At 43.6% G+C, this 19,964-nt stretch overlaps 1 protein-coding gene across 1 annotated transcript; it reads right to left on the reverse strand.

Moving 5' to 3' along the window:
- Window positions 1-946: 946 nt before the first annotated feature.
- LOC115145824 (sodium/hydrogen exchanger 9B2-like) lies at window positions 947-18,269 on the reverse strand. Its single transcript, XM_029687375.2, has 13 exons — window positions 18,004-18,269; window positions 15,595-15,850; window positions 13,639-13,837; window positions 12,931-13,101; window positions 10,979-11,121; window positions 10,020-10,147; window positions 7,795-7,970; window positions 7,170-7,276; window positions 5,614-5,763; window positions 5,037-5,145; window positions 4,736-4,872; window positions 4,171-4,354; window positions 947-1,969 (listed from the first exon to the last, which is right to left on the reverse strand). The coding sequence occupies exons 2-13, from the start codon at window positions 15,682-15,684 to the stop codon at window positions 1,911-1,913; spliced, it is 1,653 nt and encodes a 550-aa protein (XP_029543235.1). The 5' UTR covers window positions 15,685-15,850; window positions 18,004-18,269; the 3' UTR covers window positions 947-1,910.
- Between the last annotated feature and the right edge of the window lie 1,695 nt (window positions 18,270-19,964).

Consider the following 19,964-nt stretch of genomic DNA (forward strand, 5'->3'; position numbering starts at 1 on the left):
AAAATTATGGAGGCCACTGTGTTCTTGGGGACCTTCAATGCTGCAGACATTTTTTGGTACAGTTCCCCAGATCTGTGCCTCGCCACAATCCTGTCTTGGCGCTTCAACCTCATGGCTTGGTTTTTGCTCTGACATGCACTGTCAACTGTGGGACCTTATATAGACAGGTGTGTGCCTTTACAAATCATGTCCAATCAATTGAATTTACCACAGGTGGACTCAAATCTTGTTGTAGAACATCTCAAGGATGATCAATGGAAACAGGATGCACCTTAGCTCAATTTCAAGCCTCATAGAAAAGGGTCTGAATACTTTCTGAATGCGCCCTTCAGAGGGTGAATGGGCAAAGCAAAATATTGAATTGCCTTTGAAAATCGTATGGCACCGGTTTGGGTCAAGAACTGCTAAGCTGATGGGTTTTTTCATGCTGAACAGTTTCTCCGTGTGTCCACCACCCAAAGGACATCCAGCCAACTGTAGGAAGTATTGGAGTCAACATGGGCCAGCATCCCTGTGGAACACTTCGACACCTTGTAGAGTCCATACCCGGACAAATTGAGGCTGTTCTGAGGGCAAAAGGGATGCAACTCAATATTAGGAAGGTGTCCTTAATGTGTTCTTAGTGTCAAAAGTCTACCACTTTCGTTAAAGGGCCAGTGTTGACATTTTCTATCAATATCAAATAATTTCCGGGTATAATAGTCCAGTTGAGCTAGACCTACAGCATATACGTAATCTGGAGCAAATGGAATTGTTTTAACAGAAAATGTGCTTTGATCTCAGAAAACTTTTTTTTTTTTTTTTTTACAATTTAACAGTTCAAGTTTCAAAAGTTAAAACAGGACTCTTAAATGGTATGATATATTACAAATTACTACTGAAAAACCTAAAAGGGACCCTTTCAAGAGTCCATACAAACGTAACAAAAGTATCTCTAAATCAACTGCACAATTTAACTCTTTATGGAATCAAAATCATAAATACTGAATAATAAAAACACGATAAAATGAATAGAACAAATAAACTGACTGTTTGGCAGTCTTTTCTTAAACAGATTTTTACAGTATATTGCTCTGAATGTGACGCTATTATCTGAGCCACACTGATTTTGCATGAAAGACCCCCGTCATAAATATATCTTAGCTAGGGGTCCATATTATTCATGTTTTTTGTGACATTCGGTCACATTTAGTGCACAACATGATTTGAATATTGCTTAAATGGTAACATACAATAAATAAAATTGTCTTGCCTTCGTCCGGAGTCTAGCTAGCAACAACAGTCCAACGCGAAATATTTTCTTTGAATCAAACTGCACAACAAGCTAGTACAACAACCTTCTCATAAATACATTACATTCACACAGAATACAACATCAGCAGCTGGTAAATAATTGATGCGTAAGGCCTAAGGACAAAAATAAATGCTGTGAAGGCGTACATACAGTGTATGACTGTATGATAATGAACACACAATATGCCTGATAGTCAATGTCAAAAACATTTAATTCTAGTGGCTCAGCTCATCGAACCACTTTTAAATGATAGGGTATCATTTTAATAGTAGCATTACTGAATTTTCAGTATAGTGCATAATGCTTGGATATAGTGGATTGTTGGTTGAGTGGCAGCTGTAGTTCGAGGCCTGGAAACTACCCTCGGGGAGATATAAATAAACGCTGCAGGATGTCAAACACACCAAGGACAGACACACAGATGAGACCCCACTGTCCGAAAGGCATTATCCTGGGTGTCACCAGAGTCTGAAATAGGAACCATATTCTCTAAACAGTACAGCACTTTAAAGAGAATAGGGTGCCATTTTAGATGCACGCTTGAAGTGCCGCCATTTCCCTACGATCCATCCATGTCATTTCCTCCTTGGTGAAGTGTACTTCCTGGTTCCCGCCATCAGAGGGTACTCTCGTAGGTGATTGGGGTCTCGGTTATAGTTCCGCTTTGCTCCCGCTCTGCATATCCAAGGGAAAAGGGTAGAAAATAATGATTAAAAAAATGCCTTTGCAGTGTGCGTGCTTGCATGTGTGTGCGAGAGAAACTGAAGTGCCTCCACGTGAGTATAAACTAAATAAGACTATAGGCCAAATAGTCAATATGGATAATGTCTCAGGGAGTGTACAGTCTGAGACACAGTGTAGTCAAATAAAAAGATCTCCCTCCAAACCTGAAGAGCAAAAAAAAGCCACCATTGTGTGGTGACAGGGCTGAGACGAAACATGAGGCATGAAACAAAGACTACCTGAACCCACAATGCAAATCATTCTCCAATCCACAGCTTCTCTTTATTAGCCTGAGATCCTGACTGACATACTCTGTTTCACCACTGTCAACAATGTTGAAACAATCCATATCGGTTTGGATTCCAGGCTATTTTAAATAAAGATCATCTCAGTCATAAAAGGTACACTGCTTTTCATGAACACACTTCCTTCCCTATACTGTGTGGACAAAGCTATTACAAGCTGGTTTAAAAAAAGCACAATTGAGTATAATAGGAGTGGAGATTAAAACCCATAATGGGGTGTCACCGTTTACAGTGCCCTGCAAAAGTATTCACACCCCCTTTCGCGTTTTTCCTATTTTGTTGCATGACAACTTGTAATTTAAATGGATTTTTATTTGGACGTCATATAAATGGATACACAAGATACACAAAATAGTCTAAATTGGTGAAGTGAAATGATTTTTCCCCCAAAAGATTCTTAAAATTAAAAATAAATTTAACTTTGCTATGAAGCTCGTAAATAAGATCTGGTGCAACCAATTACCTTCAGATGTCACTTAATTAGTTAGATTGCACACATGGACTTTATTTAAATATCACAAAGTTGTGGAGAAGTACAGATCAGGGTTGGGTTATAAAAAAAAGATCAGAAACTTTGAACATCTCACAAAGCACCATTATTCAAAAATTGTAAGAATATGGCACCACAACAAACCTGCCAAGAGCGGGCTGCCCACCAAAATTCACAGACCAGGCAAGGGGGGCATTAATCAGAGAAAACAAAGAGACCAAGGATAACCCTGAATGAGCTGCAAAGCTCCACAGCGGAGATTTGAGTATCTGTCCATAGGACCACTAAACCGTACACTCCACAGAGCTGGGCTTTACGGAAGAGTGTCCAAGCAAACATGTTTGGTGTTCACCAAAAGGCATGTGGGAGACTCCCCAAACATATGGAAGAAGGTACACTCTGGTCAGATGACTAAAATTGAGCTTTTTGCCCATCAAGGAAAACGCTATGTCTATCGCAAGCCCAACACCTCATCACCCTGAGAACACGTTCCCCACAGTGAAACATGCTGGTGGCGGCTGCATCATGCTGTGGGGATGTTTTTCCATCAGCAGGGACTGGGAAACTGGTCAGAATTGAAGGAATGATGGATGGCGCTAAATACAGGTACATTTTTGAGGGAAACCTGTTTCAGTCTTCCAGAGATTTGAGACTGGGATGGATGTTCACCTTCCAGCAGGACAATGACCCTAAGCATACTGCTAAAGAAACACTTGGTGTGGTTTAGGGGAAACAATTAAATGTCTTGGAATGGCATAGATCAAAGCCAAGACCTCAATCCAAATGAGAATCTGCGGTATAACTTAAAGATTGCTGTACACCAGCGGAACCCATCCAACTTGAAGGAGCTGGAGCGGTTTTGACTTGAAGAACGGGCAAAAATCCCAGTGGCTAGATGTGCCAAGCTTATAGAGACATACCCCCAAGAGACTTGCGGCTGTAATTGCAGCAAAAGCTGTCTCTACAAAGTATTGACTTTGGGGGGTGAATAGTTATGCATGCTAAAGTTCAGTTTTTTTTGTCTTATTTCTTGTTTTTCACAATAAAAAATATTTTGCAACTTCAAAGTGGTAGGCATGTTGTGTAAATCAAATGATACAAACCCCCTAAAAATCTATTTTAATTCCAGGTTGCAAGGCAAAATAGGAAAAATGCCAAGTGGGGTGAATACTTTCGCCAACCACTGTACATCATGTGGGGATAACAGCTGACACTCAAGCTAGGTTAGTAGTAGGTGTGGGTTTTTGGGTGTTTCTATTTTAAAAGCGATGGTGTGGCAGTCCTTCCTGTTGCTGTGTGCTTCTGTCTGTGCATTTATGCAGACAGTGTGTTTGCACATTCTGTGTGTGCGTCCTCACCCCAGGCAGCGTTCTTTGGTTTCTGCAGCAGGCGAGGTCCTGTGAGTCCTATGACCAGGGCCCCTATGGGGGCGGTGAGCAAGATGGAGAGCACGGCCACTGTCAGCACGTCCATGCCATACTTCTCCAGCTCCTTATCCTCCTTGGTGCGGGCCATGTCCAGCGCTGTGGAGCCAATGGCTGCCTGGGGAGAGAAGAGGAGGGGAGGAGATCGACACATTGGCCACGTCACCCTAAATAAACATTGTGAGAGCTGGAACTCTGTCATAAAGTTAAAATAACGCAGACATAGGTAATAATAGGTGTTGCAAGTCGCGCAATCACTAGTTAGAATATTCAAATGTTATGGTTATTTTGCGTGTTAAGCCTTTTTTGCGTGCAGCAAATTTCATCCTTTGATCCTGTTTTGTATGCTTACTGGATACAGCGAAATGGAGAGAATGTTGAAAGAGCAGTAAGCTGGATTCGAGCCCATGCTGGCAGAGGTAGTACATCGTACATGTGCTCCAGAGGCAGGGGTTTAGACCACTCCAGGCCACCGTAGTTTCTATTTAACGTTAAGTACCTGTACAGTGGCTTTGGGTAACCAGGCCAGAGCGATGAAGAGCTTCTCTTTGAAGTTGAAGCCGGCACACAGCACACAGACGAAGGTGAAGAGAATACGCACCAGCAGACCAATGGCCAGAGAGCCTATGCCCAGGCCTGGTGGGACAGAGAAGTTAAGAGGGGGTTGAATGATAAACACTTTATTCAAGTTAAAGTAGGAAAACACCCCTAATAGATTATCTCCAAAGAGCGGGGTATAAATGTATACGTAGTGTGTGTTCTTACTGACTGTGTGTTTATGAGGGTGTTTGTGTTCTCACCGACAGTGTTTTTGTCCAGCTCTGAGATCTGGATCTCGGCCCCGATCAAGCCGAAGAGCAGTGGCTGAAACACCTCCCAGGCAATACCCACTATGTCCTCCACAGGGACCTGCACATACACCGAGTCAGACAGACACACGTTACGGTATCTCAAAGTACTGACGTTTTCAAATACAATGTGAAAGTAGAGCAAATGGAGGGGTGATAAAGTGATAAAAACATTCAAAACCACCTACGACACATACCAGACTACAGAGAGAGTTCAGCAAACACCAAGACTTCACAACTGTGTTACTCTACTGGAGAATCTGCCTCCCATAGAGACAATACGAGATGTGACTGACTATATTTGGGATTGGGCCTCTATCCTGATTGGAAGGGTCCCACTGTGTGTTAAGACAGCAGTTTGTGCTGCACTGGAACATCCAATGCTTTAGTTGAGTCCACTGTGTTGGAGGTAAGGGCTCGGGGGGCATTTGGGTGAGAGTGTAAGTGCATAGCTAGAAGATGCAGGGTACGGCGGGTTGAGTGAATGGTTGGCACGGGATGGGGTTGTATGTGTGTGTGATTGACTGACCTTTGACCTTCTCCAGCCCAGGCTGGCCAGGAAGGCGAGGACCAGGGTGCAGAGGCCCCCCGAGCCGGGGAAGCCGGCCACGTTGCTGCCGAACACGGCGAACACCGACAGGCCCAGTAGCAGGAATGAGCGCTTCATCATTACGTTGTCCTACAGTAGAAAGAGTGTGAGAGAAGGAAGGATGTATTACTAAAGGTTTTCCAAACAAGGACTATGTCCCTGGAGTAACATTACTGAGAAAGGGAAACGCTACTGAGAAAACTGAACTCCATTATAGGTCAACTCCACAGTCCAGTTTCCTCTCTATTGCACTCCACACTACCCTTTCACACCTGGACAAAAAGGAACACCTATGCGAGAACGCTATTCATTGACTACAGCTCAGAGTTCAACACCATAGTGCCCTCAAAGCTCATCAGTAAGCTAAGGACTCGGATTAAACACCTCACTCTGCAACTGTATCCTGGACTTCCTGTCGGGCCGCCCCCAGGTGGTAAGGGTAGGTAACAACATATCTGCCATGCTGATCCTCAACACGGGTGCCCCTCAGGAGTGCGTGCTCAGTCCCCTCCTGTACTCCTTGTTCACTCATGACTGCACGGCCTGGCACGACTCCAACACCATCATTAAGTTTGCCGATGACACAACAGTGATAGGCCTGATCACCGACAACGACGAGAGCCTATAGGGAGGAGACCTGGCCGTGTGGTGCCAGGACAACAACCTCTCCCTCAACGTGAACAAGACAAAGGAGATGATTGTGGACTACATGGAAAGGAGAACAAAGCACACCCCCATTCTCATCGGAGGGACTGAAGTGGAACAGGTTGATAGCTTCAAGTTCCTTGGTGTCCACATCACCAACAAACTAACATGGTCCAAGCACACCAACACAGTCGTGAAGAGGGCACGACAAAGCCTATTCCCACTCAGGAGACTGAAAAGATTTGGCATGGGTCCTCAGATCCTCAAATGGTTATTCAGCTGCACCATCGAGTGCATCCTGACGTGTTGCATCACTGTGTATGTATGTATGTATCACTGTATGGCATCTGCTCGGCCTCCGAACGCAAGGCACTACAGAGGGTAGTGCGTACGGACCAGTACATGGGTCTAAGCTTCCTGCCATCCAGAACCTCTATACAATGCGGTGTCACCTGAGTCATAGACTGTACTCACTGCTACCACGCGGCACTGAAGCGCCATGTCTAGGTCAAAGAGCCTTCTAAACAGCTTCTACCCCAAAACCATAAGACTCCTGAACATCTAGTCAAATGGCTACCCAGACACTTTAATAACTCTACCTACATATCCCCCCCCCCCCCCACATTGAATCTGTACCGCTACCCCCTGTATATAGCCTCGTTATTGTTATTTTACTGCTGCTCTTTAATTATTTGTTACTTTTATTTTAGGGGGTATTTTCTTAAAACTGCATTGTTGGTTAAGAGCTTGTAAGTTAGCATTTCACTGTAAGGTGTACACCTGCTGTATTTGGCGCATGTGACAAATAACATTTGATTTGAAAGCAGAGTCCTTTCAATGGTGATTCGTACCTGGTCTTTGCTGGGAAAGTAACGCAACAGAAATCCCAGCAGGACCCCAGCTACCATTCCCCCTCCCACCTCCAGTATACCTCTCAGCAGGTTGTACCACATGGAGCCTGCAGAGAGAGACACAGCACAACAAAACATATGAAATGAATAACAAAACAGATGGGATTGTCCCAAATGGCACCCTGTTACTTTTGACCAGAGACCTATATGGGCCCTGGTCAAAGTAGTTCACCATATAGGGAATGCGATGCCATTTAGGACACAGATTCCAGCAGGAAGTCAATAATAAAAAGCATACAATACAGAGGAAGACACAGTAATGGCAGAACACATGCAGTTTGCTCATACTAATGGTCCCGTGGCTCAGTTGGTAGAGCATGGCGCTTGCAACAACAGGGTTCGTAGGTTCGATTCCCGAAGTGTGAGGGTGTCATCTATTGGATCCAGGACAGATTGCAGGAAGATTTATATTAATGCTGCAACAAAAACAGATAAGTTCTATTCTTTTTCTAGTGGTCTCCTCGCATCATTGGCTCAGAGCAGAGGCACAGATCAACAACCTCCCTCCTGATTGGCTTAGAGCAGAAGAACAGATCAACATGCTCCCGACTGATTGGATCCCTACCGGTGGCGAAGGCCATGCCCATGCAGGTGGTGAAGCCGGTGATGGCCAGGATGTCGTCGAAGCTGCCGGCAGCCATGAGGAGGGTAGGGATGCCCTGCTCCAAGCCGTAGCCATCCTTCTGCAGCAGCAGCATGGAGGGAACCACCACGGCCGGGGACACGGCTCCCAGCACAAATCTACAAGAGACGGGAGAACCAAAGTGAGGGTTAATCATCATAATATCATATTCATCAGGTTTGTGTTGCCAGGCTGAAGAGTGACCTCAGAAGTAACAACCTGTAATATGAATACTGATAATAATATTGTCATATGACCATTTAGCAGATAGCCAGTACAAACCGACACAAGAGGAGACAGAGTTTATCATATAATATGGCCTTGTAGAAGATGCTTTCAAAGGACTGTAAAAGCACATTGAGCAACTGCTGATGTTAAATAAAAAATAATGCATTTGATTGATTAATATGAAGACATCACAAACCATGAAGAGACAGGGGAGGGGTTATGGGGGATAATACAATGAGCATAGACAAAGTGTTTAATGATGCAGCTTTACTAATAGGAATTAGTTTGAGATATACACTATACATACAAAAGTATGTTGACATCCCAGCCACAATCAATGCTGTATAAAATTGAACACACAGCCATGCAATCTCCATAGGGATAACATTGGCAGCAGGATGGCCAAACTGAAGAGCTGTGAACCTTTCAACGTGGCAGTTCGTCAAATTTCTGCCCTGCTAGAGCTGCCCCGGGTAACTGTAAGTGCTGTTATTGTGAAGTGGAAATGTCTAGGAGCAACAACGGCTCAGCCGTGAAGTGGTAGGCCTCACAAGCTCACAGAACAGGACCGCTGAAGCACGTAGTGCGGAAAGATCATCTGTCCTCGGCTGCAACACTCACTACCGAGTTCCAAACGGCCACTGGAAGCAATATCAGCACAAGAACTGTTGGTCGGGAGCTTCATGAAAAGGGTTTCCATGGCCGAGCAGCTGCACACAAGCCTAAGATCACCATGAGCAATACCAAGCCTTCGGCTGGAGTGGTGTAAAGCTTGCCGCCATTGGACTCTGTAGCAGTGGAAACCTGTTCTCTGGAGTGATGAATCCGCTTCACCATCTGGCAGTCCAAAGGACAAATCTGGGTTTGGCGGAAGCCAGGAGAACTCTGCCTGTCCCAATGAATAGTGCCAACTGTATAGTTTGGTGTAGGTGGAATAATGTCTGGGGTTGTTTTTCATGGTTCGGGCTAGGCCCCTTAGTTTCAGTAGGGAAATCTTAACACTATAGCATACAATGACATTCTAGATGATTGTGCTTTCTTGTTTCAGCATGACAATGCCCCGTGCACAAAGTGTGGTCCATACAGAAATGGTTTGTCGAGATCGGTGTGGAAGAACTTGATTAACCTGCAGAGCCCTGACCTCAACACATTCAAACACCTTTGGGACGAATTGGAACGCTGACTGCGAGCCAGGCCTAATCGCCCAACATCAGTGCCCAACCTCACTAATGCTCGTGCCTGAATGGAAGCATGTCCCTGCAGCAATGTTCCAATATCTAGTTGAAAGCCTCCCCAGAAGAGTGGAGGCTGTTATAGCAGCAAAAGGGGGACCAACTCCATATTGATGCCCATGATTTTGGAATGCGATGTTCGACAAGCATACTTTTGGTAATGTAGGAGGGTAGGGTAGTGTATTTAGAGGGATGGATGAATAGAACGATGGATAGATCAGAGTGAGAGACCGTATGAGTGGAGAGGACAGGAGAGAGAGTAAGAGGAGAGAGGATGAGAGAAATATAGAAGACAGAGGGCAAGGGGCTAAGAGTCAGAGGATGAAATGAAAATATAAAGGCTGGGTATCCAATCCTACTCCTGGAGAGCTCCCCTCCTGTAGGTTTTCGCTCCAACCCCAGTTATAACTAACCTGGTTCACCTTATCAACCAGCTCATTATTAGAATCAGGTGCGTTAGATCAAGGTTGGAGTGAAAACCTACAGGACAGTAGCTCTCCGGGAACAGGGTTGGAGAGCCCTGGTATAAAGTATACTTCAAGTGTTCACGGTGAGATACAGTAGCTGCCAAATACTCTACACTGGTCTTAATGGAAAGCAAGTGGTGTTAGGTAGCTCTTTATATTTACAAATGCATCGGGAGGCTGCAGAATACTAAGTGGAATTTAGACGACTGTCCGACAGACCCGAGACAGACAGAGAGTTTACCCTAGGATGAATCCCCAGATCCAGGGCAGGCCCATGAGGAAGTGGGAGGCGATGGCGACGGTGCAGGCCTCGATGATGCAGGGTCCCATTCCCACGCGTATACACACCATACTCAGCTTCTTCAGAGCCTGGGAACACACATGTATACAAACACACACACATTAATAGAAAAATCTAAATGTCATTAGTCCACTGTTGATACAACCCCAAGTGAAAAGGAACAATCCACATTTCATTAGCCCCAAATGTTTTGTAGGTCAGCAGTAAAGTTGACATAATGTGGCAAGTGACACTTTGCTTCATGAAGGTCCTGAAAACTTGACTGCTGAAATGCAAAACATTTTGGGACTGTAACAAACAGTGGACTAATGAAAAAAATACACACCGTTTTTGAGTGGATTTCTCCTTTAACACAGGTTATCACAGGAACACAAATAGAAAAGGACTAAACAATTATTTTTTTTTACATATTTACCTGGACCTGGTTTGTTTGACAGAGTTAGCGATTAATACTTTACAAATGGGACATTTCTGTAAAGAGATGGTTTCCACTCTAGCTTCCTGCACTTAGTCTGGGCGTAAGATCAAGCATTCTATAGACAAAATGTGGTGTGTGTGACCCAAGATAGAGATAACCTGAAAGAGCTTAGAACAATGTCATCTTCCTGGTATCTGGGAAACTAAGCCGGGTTGGGGTCAAAACACCATCCTATGTAGATAACCAAGGTGGCTTATGGGAGTTGGAAGCAGTCTGACTAAACATTTTTAAGTCCTATATAAGTTCTTGGTTTTATCATTATCAGTTAGGCTCTTGGCCCAACAACCAAGACTGTTGGGTCAACGGTTTCATTATTGCAATAATTCATCGATATTGAATAAAGATGATTGTTTGAAGAAATGACAAAGTCTCTCACACTTTGAATAGAATATTCCACCGAAAGAGTGTTTTATTGACATACCGAGGCATCCAATCCCAAGCCTGCTCGGGCCAGGATGACAGCAAGGGCAATGTTCCTCAGGGAGGAGGACCATCGGTAGTCGATGTACACGGCATCCGTTACCACGGGGATATTACGCAGCAGGAAGCCCGACAATAGCATACCTGTGGAGAATGACAGAACAATGATACTTTATCATACTATTATATTATTAAAGTTAATACTTCTATAAGCAAACAGGGTGTTATTCTTTGGACTTTCTCTCACAGCAAGAGGGACAAAAAACAATGTCTTGCTGTGTCGTTCTGAAAACAAACGTGTTTTTATAAAAAATATATATATATATTAAAAAAAAGAGCTAAACAGAGGCTAAGATATTATTCCCATCTTCACATTGGTTCAAATGCCAAGAAATACATATTTTACGACATTCTTTGTTCTGATAGTCTGGGAACTGCATATTAAAAAGGTTGAAGATCAATTGGTTTAAGACATCAAAAGGCTTCTAGGCATAGGAGGCTTTTGAGAGGAAAGGAAAAACCTTTCCACGTAGGAACAGCACAAACTGAAGACATGCATACAGTGGAGTCTTTCATTTACTGTATGAAATTGAATTGCCTTTGAAGGTCAGAAAGATGAATATGGCCCTGTGTGGTTCAGTTGGTAAGAGAGTGGCATTAGCCAACATCAGGGTTGTGGATTTGATTCCCCACTGGTGGCATACAAAACCGTATGCACTCACATCACTGTGCTGTAAACCGCTTTGGAGAAAATGCCTGCTTAATAGTGTATTATCAAGAAAGTACAGAACAATTCCATCCCATTTGGGACGCAAGCAATGACTACTGTCTGAGCAGGGAGGAACCAGTTGACAGGCATAAGAATGTGGGACCGACTGTCGGTTAGCCTAAGTTAAGTAAAAAAATAAATACCTTCAAGGCTGTAACAAAGCTTGAACGAAATGGAATTCCTGCTTTGTTCCGTTTCAATGCTGCGTCCCCAGGCAACGCAGGCCCAAAAAAGTATTCAGCTCAAACAATAAAACGGAGACTTTGAACTGGGGACGCAGCATGTCTGGGTTCACAAAGAAAAACAGGGGTTGGAGAGACATTAAATATCAAAGATCTATATCCAACAAACAGGACTTCAATTCTGGACTATGGGAGTGGGCTCTGTCGGATAGACTACGCTAACGATCAACGTTTAGAAATTAAACACCCAGCACAAACACTTCTTTATTATCTACAATCTCCTTTCTGGACTGTTTAAAGTGAGGAGTAGGCTGCGAACCGGAACGACAGCCTTCTACCTTCTTGCGGGCTAAATGAGTGGCCACTGTCTTATTATAGGGGTCTGTGCAAACTACAGGACTTCTCATGTGGTTACCGGCATCAAGAGAGACTTTGGTCAAAGCTCAACCAAGTCTCTCTTGTTTGTTGAGAAATGAAAATACATGTTTCATTCAATTCCTATCAGTCTAAGTCAACAAGGGTGTTAATTTGGTTAGAAATGGGATAAGGTGTGATATGAACTCACTTCACTGTTTAGGTATGGTAGTAACATGTAGCAGCGTCGGCAAAGCCAGACAGAATAATAGGGGGACTGTTTGACCATCCGTGTATAGTAAAGAGTAGTAGTTAGGGGACACGCAAGTGCATGCAGGCTAAATATAGTGAGTGGGTGCGCTTAATCTGAATGTGTGCTTATTATAGAGAGTAGGTGTATTCTATCTACTATATCAGCAGATATATATTACCAGCAGCCAGGCCGATGGCATGTCTGAATGTTGCTAAGGAGCATGTAGGGCACTCAACACCCTGAAGATGGCATTTCTTCTCATTCTCAACAAGTCAAATGAAGTAGAGGTTACAGAATATAACTTGTATGCTGCACATTCACAGACAAGACAGACCCCATCACCTACAACACACACATACACGCAAACACTCACTCTCTCCATTCGCATTACCTACCCAGGAGCGGGGGAAAGGGAGGCAGTTTGGGAAGCCGTATGAGGCCCACCAGTTTGCCCCCGGTGACAGAGCAGATGAAGAGCACGGTGATGCCGAACAGGTTCCCCCCCGGCAGACACTCCTTCTCTGTGATGGACCACACCACGCCAAACAGCACTAATGCAATGAGGACTGGGAGGGAGGAGAGGTCAGAAGTCAGTACGTTTTACCTGCCAAATAAAATAGATTGCATGTGCTGTACTTGATTTGGCTTGCAAGGTACAATGGTCTCAAAAGTCTACTACTAAGCCTAAATGTTAACTTGTAAATGGCAGTATATCAGGAACAGTGGGTAGTGCTTTAGTCCATCTGTAAACCTACTCCATTTGTGCTATATAAATGCCTCTGGGTACTGTGGCACTGTTCAACAGCGTGCACTGGATAAAGACAGAAACACACTGGTTCTACAAACCCCCACCATTTTCCACTCGCCCAAGCATAGAATGCTACAAGATGCCAACCCCTGATCCCATAGCAATGTCACCATGGTAACATCTCTACGGTAGCATTAGCCCCCCCTGGTGCCCAGAAGTAAATAAAACAGACCAAAATGGCATTATCGGCACATTGAAGCCACTCTAGTGTTAGGCCTATATTGCATCTCTATTCTGGTGTCCATAGGCCACTCTAGACAATATTAGAGTGGCCTATATCTATGTTGGTGCCCACCCTTTGTGATGAGGGAGGCCAGGAGGCCTCGGGGTGGGCAGGGGCATGCCCGGCGGAGCCTGCCACAGCAGATGACCGGGGGGTCGGTGTTGGTGCCCGCATCCACCACCGGGTTACGGGGGATAAAGTAGGTCTCCTCCGTGACCTGGGGGGTTGGGCTCCGGCTCACCACCACCTGAATCTGGTTGACACCCAGGAACTACCGGGAGGATGGACGTAGAGGAAAGGGGTCTTAGTTCAATATGAAAATGTGTCCGTAGCTATACTTTTTAAATTAAACTTTCTTACTACAAAAATGCCATTTCAATACAAGCTTCTGAAAAAGTAACTACTGGACATTTTTATATTATTTCAAAAAGATTCCTATCGTACTCTAACCAGTTAAAACGTGCAATATGCAAAAATTGCCCCGTCATTTTCTGGTTGCTAAAATTCAAATAGAACACTTAATTTAAGTTTATGTAACATAACAAGCAATGCATAGTGTAGAGAAACAATGTACCATTAAAACCGTTGTTAAATATATTTTCAATAACCAAAAAGATGTATATTTGTACAAAACCAAAAGACTCAAAAACTAAACTTAACAGAAGCATAGAAATCGTGCAGAGAACAGATCTTGCTTTCAATGAAAATAACTGATCTATAATTCATATTTCTATGTGAATTTGGACAGGTCGCCCAAAAAGCTGCATATTGTAGCATTAACTTCTTGAGCTGAAATCATTGCAATCTCTCAAGAGAGAATGATTTTGTCCAGGAAGTTTTTCTGGGTAGCCTAACTCTTGAAAGTTGATAAGAATGGTACTGGAGCCAATGCAACTGGCTTTTTTTGCCTCCATTTCTTTGTCACACCTACAGTATGTTAATTAAGTGGTTCTCATTGTTGACAGAGAGGTCACACTAACAAGACACTACTGTGTTCCCAGTGTTAGGTTCTAAATAAACGGAGTAAAAACTCACGGACGACTAGTAAAGCTCAAACCAAGCATATTCACCCACTGCGTTACACAGCAACGTAAGACAAAAACACACTTACACAAGTACTGGCATTTAAACCTTCTCCGTACACATCTGGACAGCCAGATGTTGCAAGGCAGGACGTTAAGTGATATGGGTAATAAACTGTTCCTTCTCCCTTAATGTGACCTGGCCTCAGCCTCCATTCCTCACTAATCCACAGCTATCTATCCTTATCAGTGACCACAACCACGTGATTGCCTTTCTCTCTCTCCAAGTCCCTGGCTCATATCCAACCTTAATAGACCCCACCATATACATTCCTCCTACAGATAACCATTCACTTCTGGTGTAGCAAGTATTTCAAATTAAAACCCAACAACTGAAACCAGACTGTGGCCCTTCTCCTTTCCATAGGATACCTGAAGTCTAACAATAACATCCTCTGCACTCCCCTCTCTCCCGGGGGTACCATGAACAAGGACATTTCATGTTTCAAGTTTAGAAGTGAGAACCCATCCCCAGTAAACAATAGTTCTCATGCTTATCCTAAAGAGTAGATACCGACTTTTCCTACAAAGAGTGTGCCGCAATGTGAACAGTCAATGTCATGAACAAGGCTTTTGATCCAACTTACAGAAATACCACACTCTGTGGAAAAAGAGGCTGGCAAAAATCATGTGCAAATCTGCTGGTAGGGTACATCTCGAGGTGTTTCAAATGACCTAACAGAAAGTCAGCAATTATGATTTTACTTTTGTTTTCAAAGTAAATATTTGACCCCATAAATACATAGTGCCAAATAAGAGTGCACAGTACACTGCTAATAACACATTTAAACTAATGCCTTCAAAACTGATTCTAGATCAATATGTGTGGAATTGTCTACTATTAGGCCAAAGCTTTCGGTCAGCCATTTCTCATAGCTTCAGCATCATTAAATTATGTAAAAGGATATCTATTAGCATTTTGGCCACAGCACTAGATATACTATACCTCTGCATGGTTCGTTACTGAAGAGGCTCCGGGACAGTGTTCTAGGTCCAGCAAGGGAGAAGGTGTAGGCAGCTGGTCGTCCTCCATCATGGCATCTAGTACAGTTCACTTTCTCCTCCTCACTTCTTCTCGAACCTCACAGCAAACCTGTTGAGGGGTTGGGTGGGCCATCGATGCACTGCTGCTCTGCTCTTCTCCTGTTGTATCCGAAGGTCAGACTCTGTCCAGCACTAGCTCCCATTCAGTGAGTCGTCACCTGTTTATCAGTCAAAGGCAGTGACAGTGAGTGTTTGCTTGGTGGAACTGGCCAGAAGCATTTTGAGGCAAACATGGCTGTAGAGATATGAGGTGGAAACCAGCCAAGTGCAGAAGCAATCAAAGGTGAAGGTAAACAGGACTGTAAAACAGTTTCCAATGTTCAGCATTCTGCTACCAGTATGGAATGAGATTGGGAGTAAGGGCATCAATGCAGAATTTCCTCTTCTTTAACTTCAGTTATGCGAGTAAAGTCCTACTGTATAAAAATAAATTGTGACAGCTGTGATGAAAACAGTAAGCTTCGGTACAATTTTATAAATGCAGACAGATCATTTGTTTGTTCAACATGGTGGGATCTTTTTGTGTCTGTAAAATGTATTACCCACGAAATGGCGGTGGTTACACCTTTATGCACAAATGTTGATACAGTATAATAACTGAAAAGATTTGGCATGGATCCCCAGCTATTCAAAAAGTTCTACAGCTGCACCATCGAGAGCATCCTGACCGGTTGCATTAACGCCTGTTATGGCAACTGCTCAGCATCTGACTGGAAGCCACTACAAAGGGTAGTGCGTACAGCCCAGTACATCACTGGGGCCAAGCTTCCTGCCACCCAGGACCTCTATACCAGGCAGTGTCAGAGGAAGGCCCAAAAAATTGTCAAAGACTCCAGCCACCCTAGTCAGACTGTTCTCTCTGCTACTGCACGGCAACTGGTACCGGAACGCCAAGTCCAGGACCAAAAGGCTCCTTAACAGCTTCTACCCCGCAGCCAGAAGACTGCTGAACAACTAATGGCCACCCGGACTATTTACATTGAACCCCCCTTTTGTTTTTACACTGCTGCTACTCGCTGTTTATGAAAAGTTTGACCATAGTCACTGTACAACTTACCTCGATTAACCTGTACCCACACACATGGAATTGGTACCGGTAACCCCTGTATATAGCCTTGTTACTGTTATGTTAATTTATTGTGTGCTGACAATGTAAAAATATTTCGTTCTGCCCCTGAACAAAGTAGTAAACCTACTGTTCCTAGGCCGTCATTGTAAATAAGAAAAATAATTCGGTGTTCCAGCACTGTATTTGACCTGCGCACGTGCCAGCACCGGTAGCTCGAGCAAACGTAAAGCATGCATATTAGAAATCGTTTTTACATATACTGTATATGTCCGAATCAAACAGGTTTCGCAAAACTAACATCGTAGCTTTGATAATCGATTTTATATATTTATTTCTCCCACGTGGCGCAGCGGTCTAAAGCACTGCATCTCAGTGCTAGGGGCGTCACTACATACCATGGTTCGATTGCAGGCTGTATCACAACAGGCCGTGTTTGGGAGTCCCATAGGGCGGCGCAGAATTGGCCCAGCGTCGTCCGGGTTAGGGTTTGGCCGGGGTAGACCGCTGCGCCACTCGGGAGCCCCTAAACTTTTCTTAGCTGACTAGCTTAGTTAAATAAAGGTTAAATAAATTAAAAAGTCCCCCGTGATTTCAGATGTGTCGATGTAAACTGGATAATAAGGGAAGCCATTCTTGCAAAAGCATGTCAACGTTTTAAAATAACTATTATCTGTCTATCCACAATAATCGTATGGTTGTGTGCATGTAACCGTGGTCAAGTCTCGCACGTCAAAGCTGCAAAGTTTGAAAAACACATTATTGCAAACCAGGCATTAGGCTACTGAAAATGATAACCAACATGGCCCGCAACGTTGTTGATGCCAGTAAACTACGTTGACCGACGTTAGCTAATCCAATTTTGAAGAGGCCAACACTAATCAATGCTAGGTTTAGCTCGACACCATATGGCACATTTTGGAACCTAGCTACTTTAGCACGCTAACATTAATCGCAAACCTGTGGCATATGGTCTCACGCCTTAGCAACAAGCTAGCGAGTTGGCTTCATTATCGGATCTTTACATTTCACATTATTCACATCGACGGTCTTTAAAAAAAATGGATGTATTCCTGTAGAATGTTAAAACATAGCTACCCAACACCGTGCCTAGCTATTATTCCGCCACAGCTGAACCGATTTACCGCGCGTAAACTTTCAGAAAAATAACTACAACTGACTTACTGTACACGTTTTTATAAAATCATACCAATAAAGTAGTCACGAGATTTGACTGTCACTCACCTCAAAACCTGCCATGCCCATGTATGAACTGTCCGTGTACCTGCTGGCTAGAAGGATGAGTGATGTCCACTCCTGGACGGAGTACGATTATGATGGGCAGGAGGGATGACAAGACCCCAGTCAATTGTCCAGCGTCATCCGGGTTTGACCGTGATTGTAAATAAGAAATTGTTCTTAAAAAACTGACTTGCCTAGTTAAAAAAATGTTTTTTTTTATGTTTGTTCTCTTTTGAATTTCAAAAATATTTAGATGAGCCTAACACCAAAGCTCGTAAAACTGCTGCATTATACTTACGTCACTGTTACCTCCTAGCTTTTTCGCCGGTTGACGGACGTTAGTTGGCTGGCTGGCTAGGGAGAGAAATTAATCTCGGATCTAATTCGCTAGTTTTAGTGCTTAATTAACTACTTCCAGTCTTTGCCGATCCTGTGCAGACAACCCTACCAAATGGCAATATGGCTACACATCAACTTGATTGAATCTCCAGGTTTACACCAGGTACTACACGTAGCTAGTTAGAAACACACAAGTGTTAGCAAGCGATTTACAGTGAATGAAGTGCTTCGAAAACAGAAATTAATCGAGTAACGTTAATAACCGGGAGTCGACAGCTTTCTAACTTTACGGTGTATAGTATGAAAACATGAGGTTCATCTAACCTGGTCCTTGGCCAGTTGATGAAACTTAATGTGGTGGTTTTCTCCTGATATAGTTCTAACAAAACGCTACTCAACAGCTTTTCAGCATTTTTTAGCTATAAAAACTGTGTTCGTTAGGCTATCTGAAGAAATGCCACGTTCAAGTGCAGATCGGGACGAGGCAACACGGACATATTCTTCTTCTGTGGATTTTATGGCGGACTACAACCCAAAAATGTGCATTGCCGCCACCAACTGGAAGTTTAAAAAATCCACTATGATTTCTATCTTCCTGGACCTTCTCTCCACCTTGGCAGTGCATTAATTACCATAGCAATAAAGGCCACAAAGTCCACTTTCTTAACCTTTAAAATGTCAGGATCCTGCTGGTGAAAGGCAACCTGCAGTGTAGGCCTATCCACCACCATGGACTCTTCTGGTACACCATTCAACCTCTCTACCCTTTTCACAGCTGCTGTACATGAAATGCTCTGTACAACCCTGACTTTGGCCACCTCATTCTCTTTCACCCTTGTGGGGCGTTCGAAAAACTTGGCTTCATGGTTCTCACCGCAATTGCAACATGTCACATATTCATCACTTTTATAACACAAAATATGATATTTTCCACAACTTGGACATCTCGGCTTCTCCCTTCTGCAAATACTTGACACATGACCAAAAGCTTTACAATGATCACACTGACCATAGTCTTGGGATAAATGCTCTGACTCTGTAGTTAATATACTCTAACTGCACTTGAGTAGGGAGAGACTCCATATCAAAAAAACAAAAGAACAGATAGACTCTTCACTTTTTAACACACAATTCATCCGACGTGCTTCAATCACTCTAGGAATATTTTTAATCTCTTCAAAATCGACTTCCCACGAGACGCCAGATGTAACCCCCTTAAGGGTTGTCCTGTTCCGAAGAGACGCACACAACACTTCAAACGTATCAAGTTGGTTAAGACACAACGCGCGTTCCTTCTGATCCGCAGAAGCACAGAAAATCAAAACAAGCCCGCTTCTCGTCATCCTTACAGCCTTCACTTTACCCAGCACTCTCTCCACCAGTTTGGATAACTCAAATGGTTTCTTCCAGATTGGTACTCTGCTCAGCTGCTCCTCATTAACAAACCATACTCCTACTAGATACGAAGGGTCATTCTCATCACTGTACACTACCATAGTTTTCCATTATTTTGGACAATACTCCAATTCTCCTTGATTCTACCACCATTGTATTCAGAATCCACTTCATCGTCCACTTCTGCCATCTTTCGTCCAGAAACGTCCATTTGAATCTGCTCTTTGACT

Source organism: Oncorhynchus nerka, linkage group LG18 (genome assembly GCF_034236695.1).
Source record: "Oncorhynchus nerka isolate Pitt River linkage group LG18, Oner_Uvic_2.0, whole genome shotgun sequence".
NCBI classification, from domain to species: domain Eukaryota; kingdom Metazoa; phylum Chordata; class Actinopteri; order Salmoniformes; family Salmonidae; genus Oncorhynchus; species Oncorhynchus nerka.

Excerpts from the sequence above, each read along its gene's own strand:
- LOC115145824 (XM_029687375.2), bottom strand. The coding sequence starts at position 15,684 with ATGATGGAGGACGACCAGCTGCCTACACCTTCTCCCTTGCTGGACCTA. Across the intron at positions 13,102-13,638 it reads GGCCTCCCTCATCACAAAGG|TCCTCATTGCATTAGTGCTG; the intron begins GTGGGCACCAAC and ends CCTCCCTCCCAG. Across the intron at positions 7,971-10,019 it reads ATCTGGGGATTCATCCTAGG|ATTTGTGCTGGGAGCCGTGT; the intron begins GTAAACTCTCTG and ends CGTCTCTTGTAG.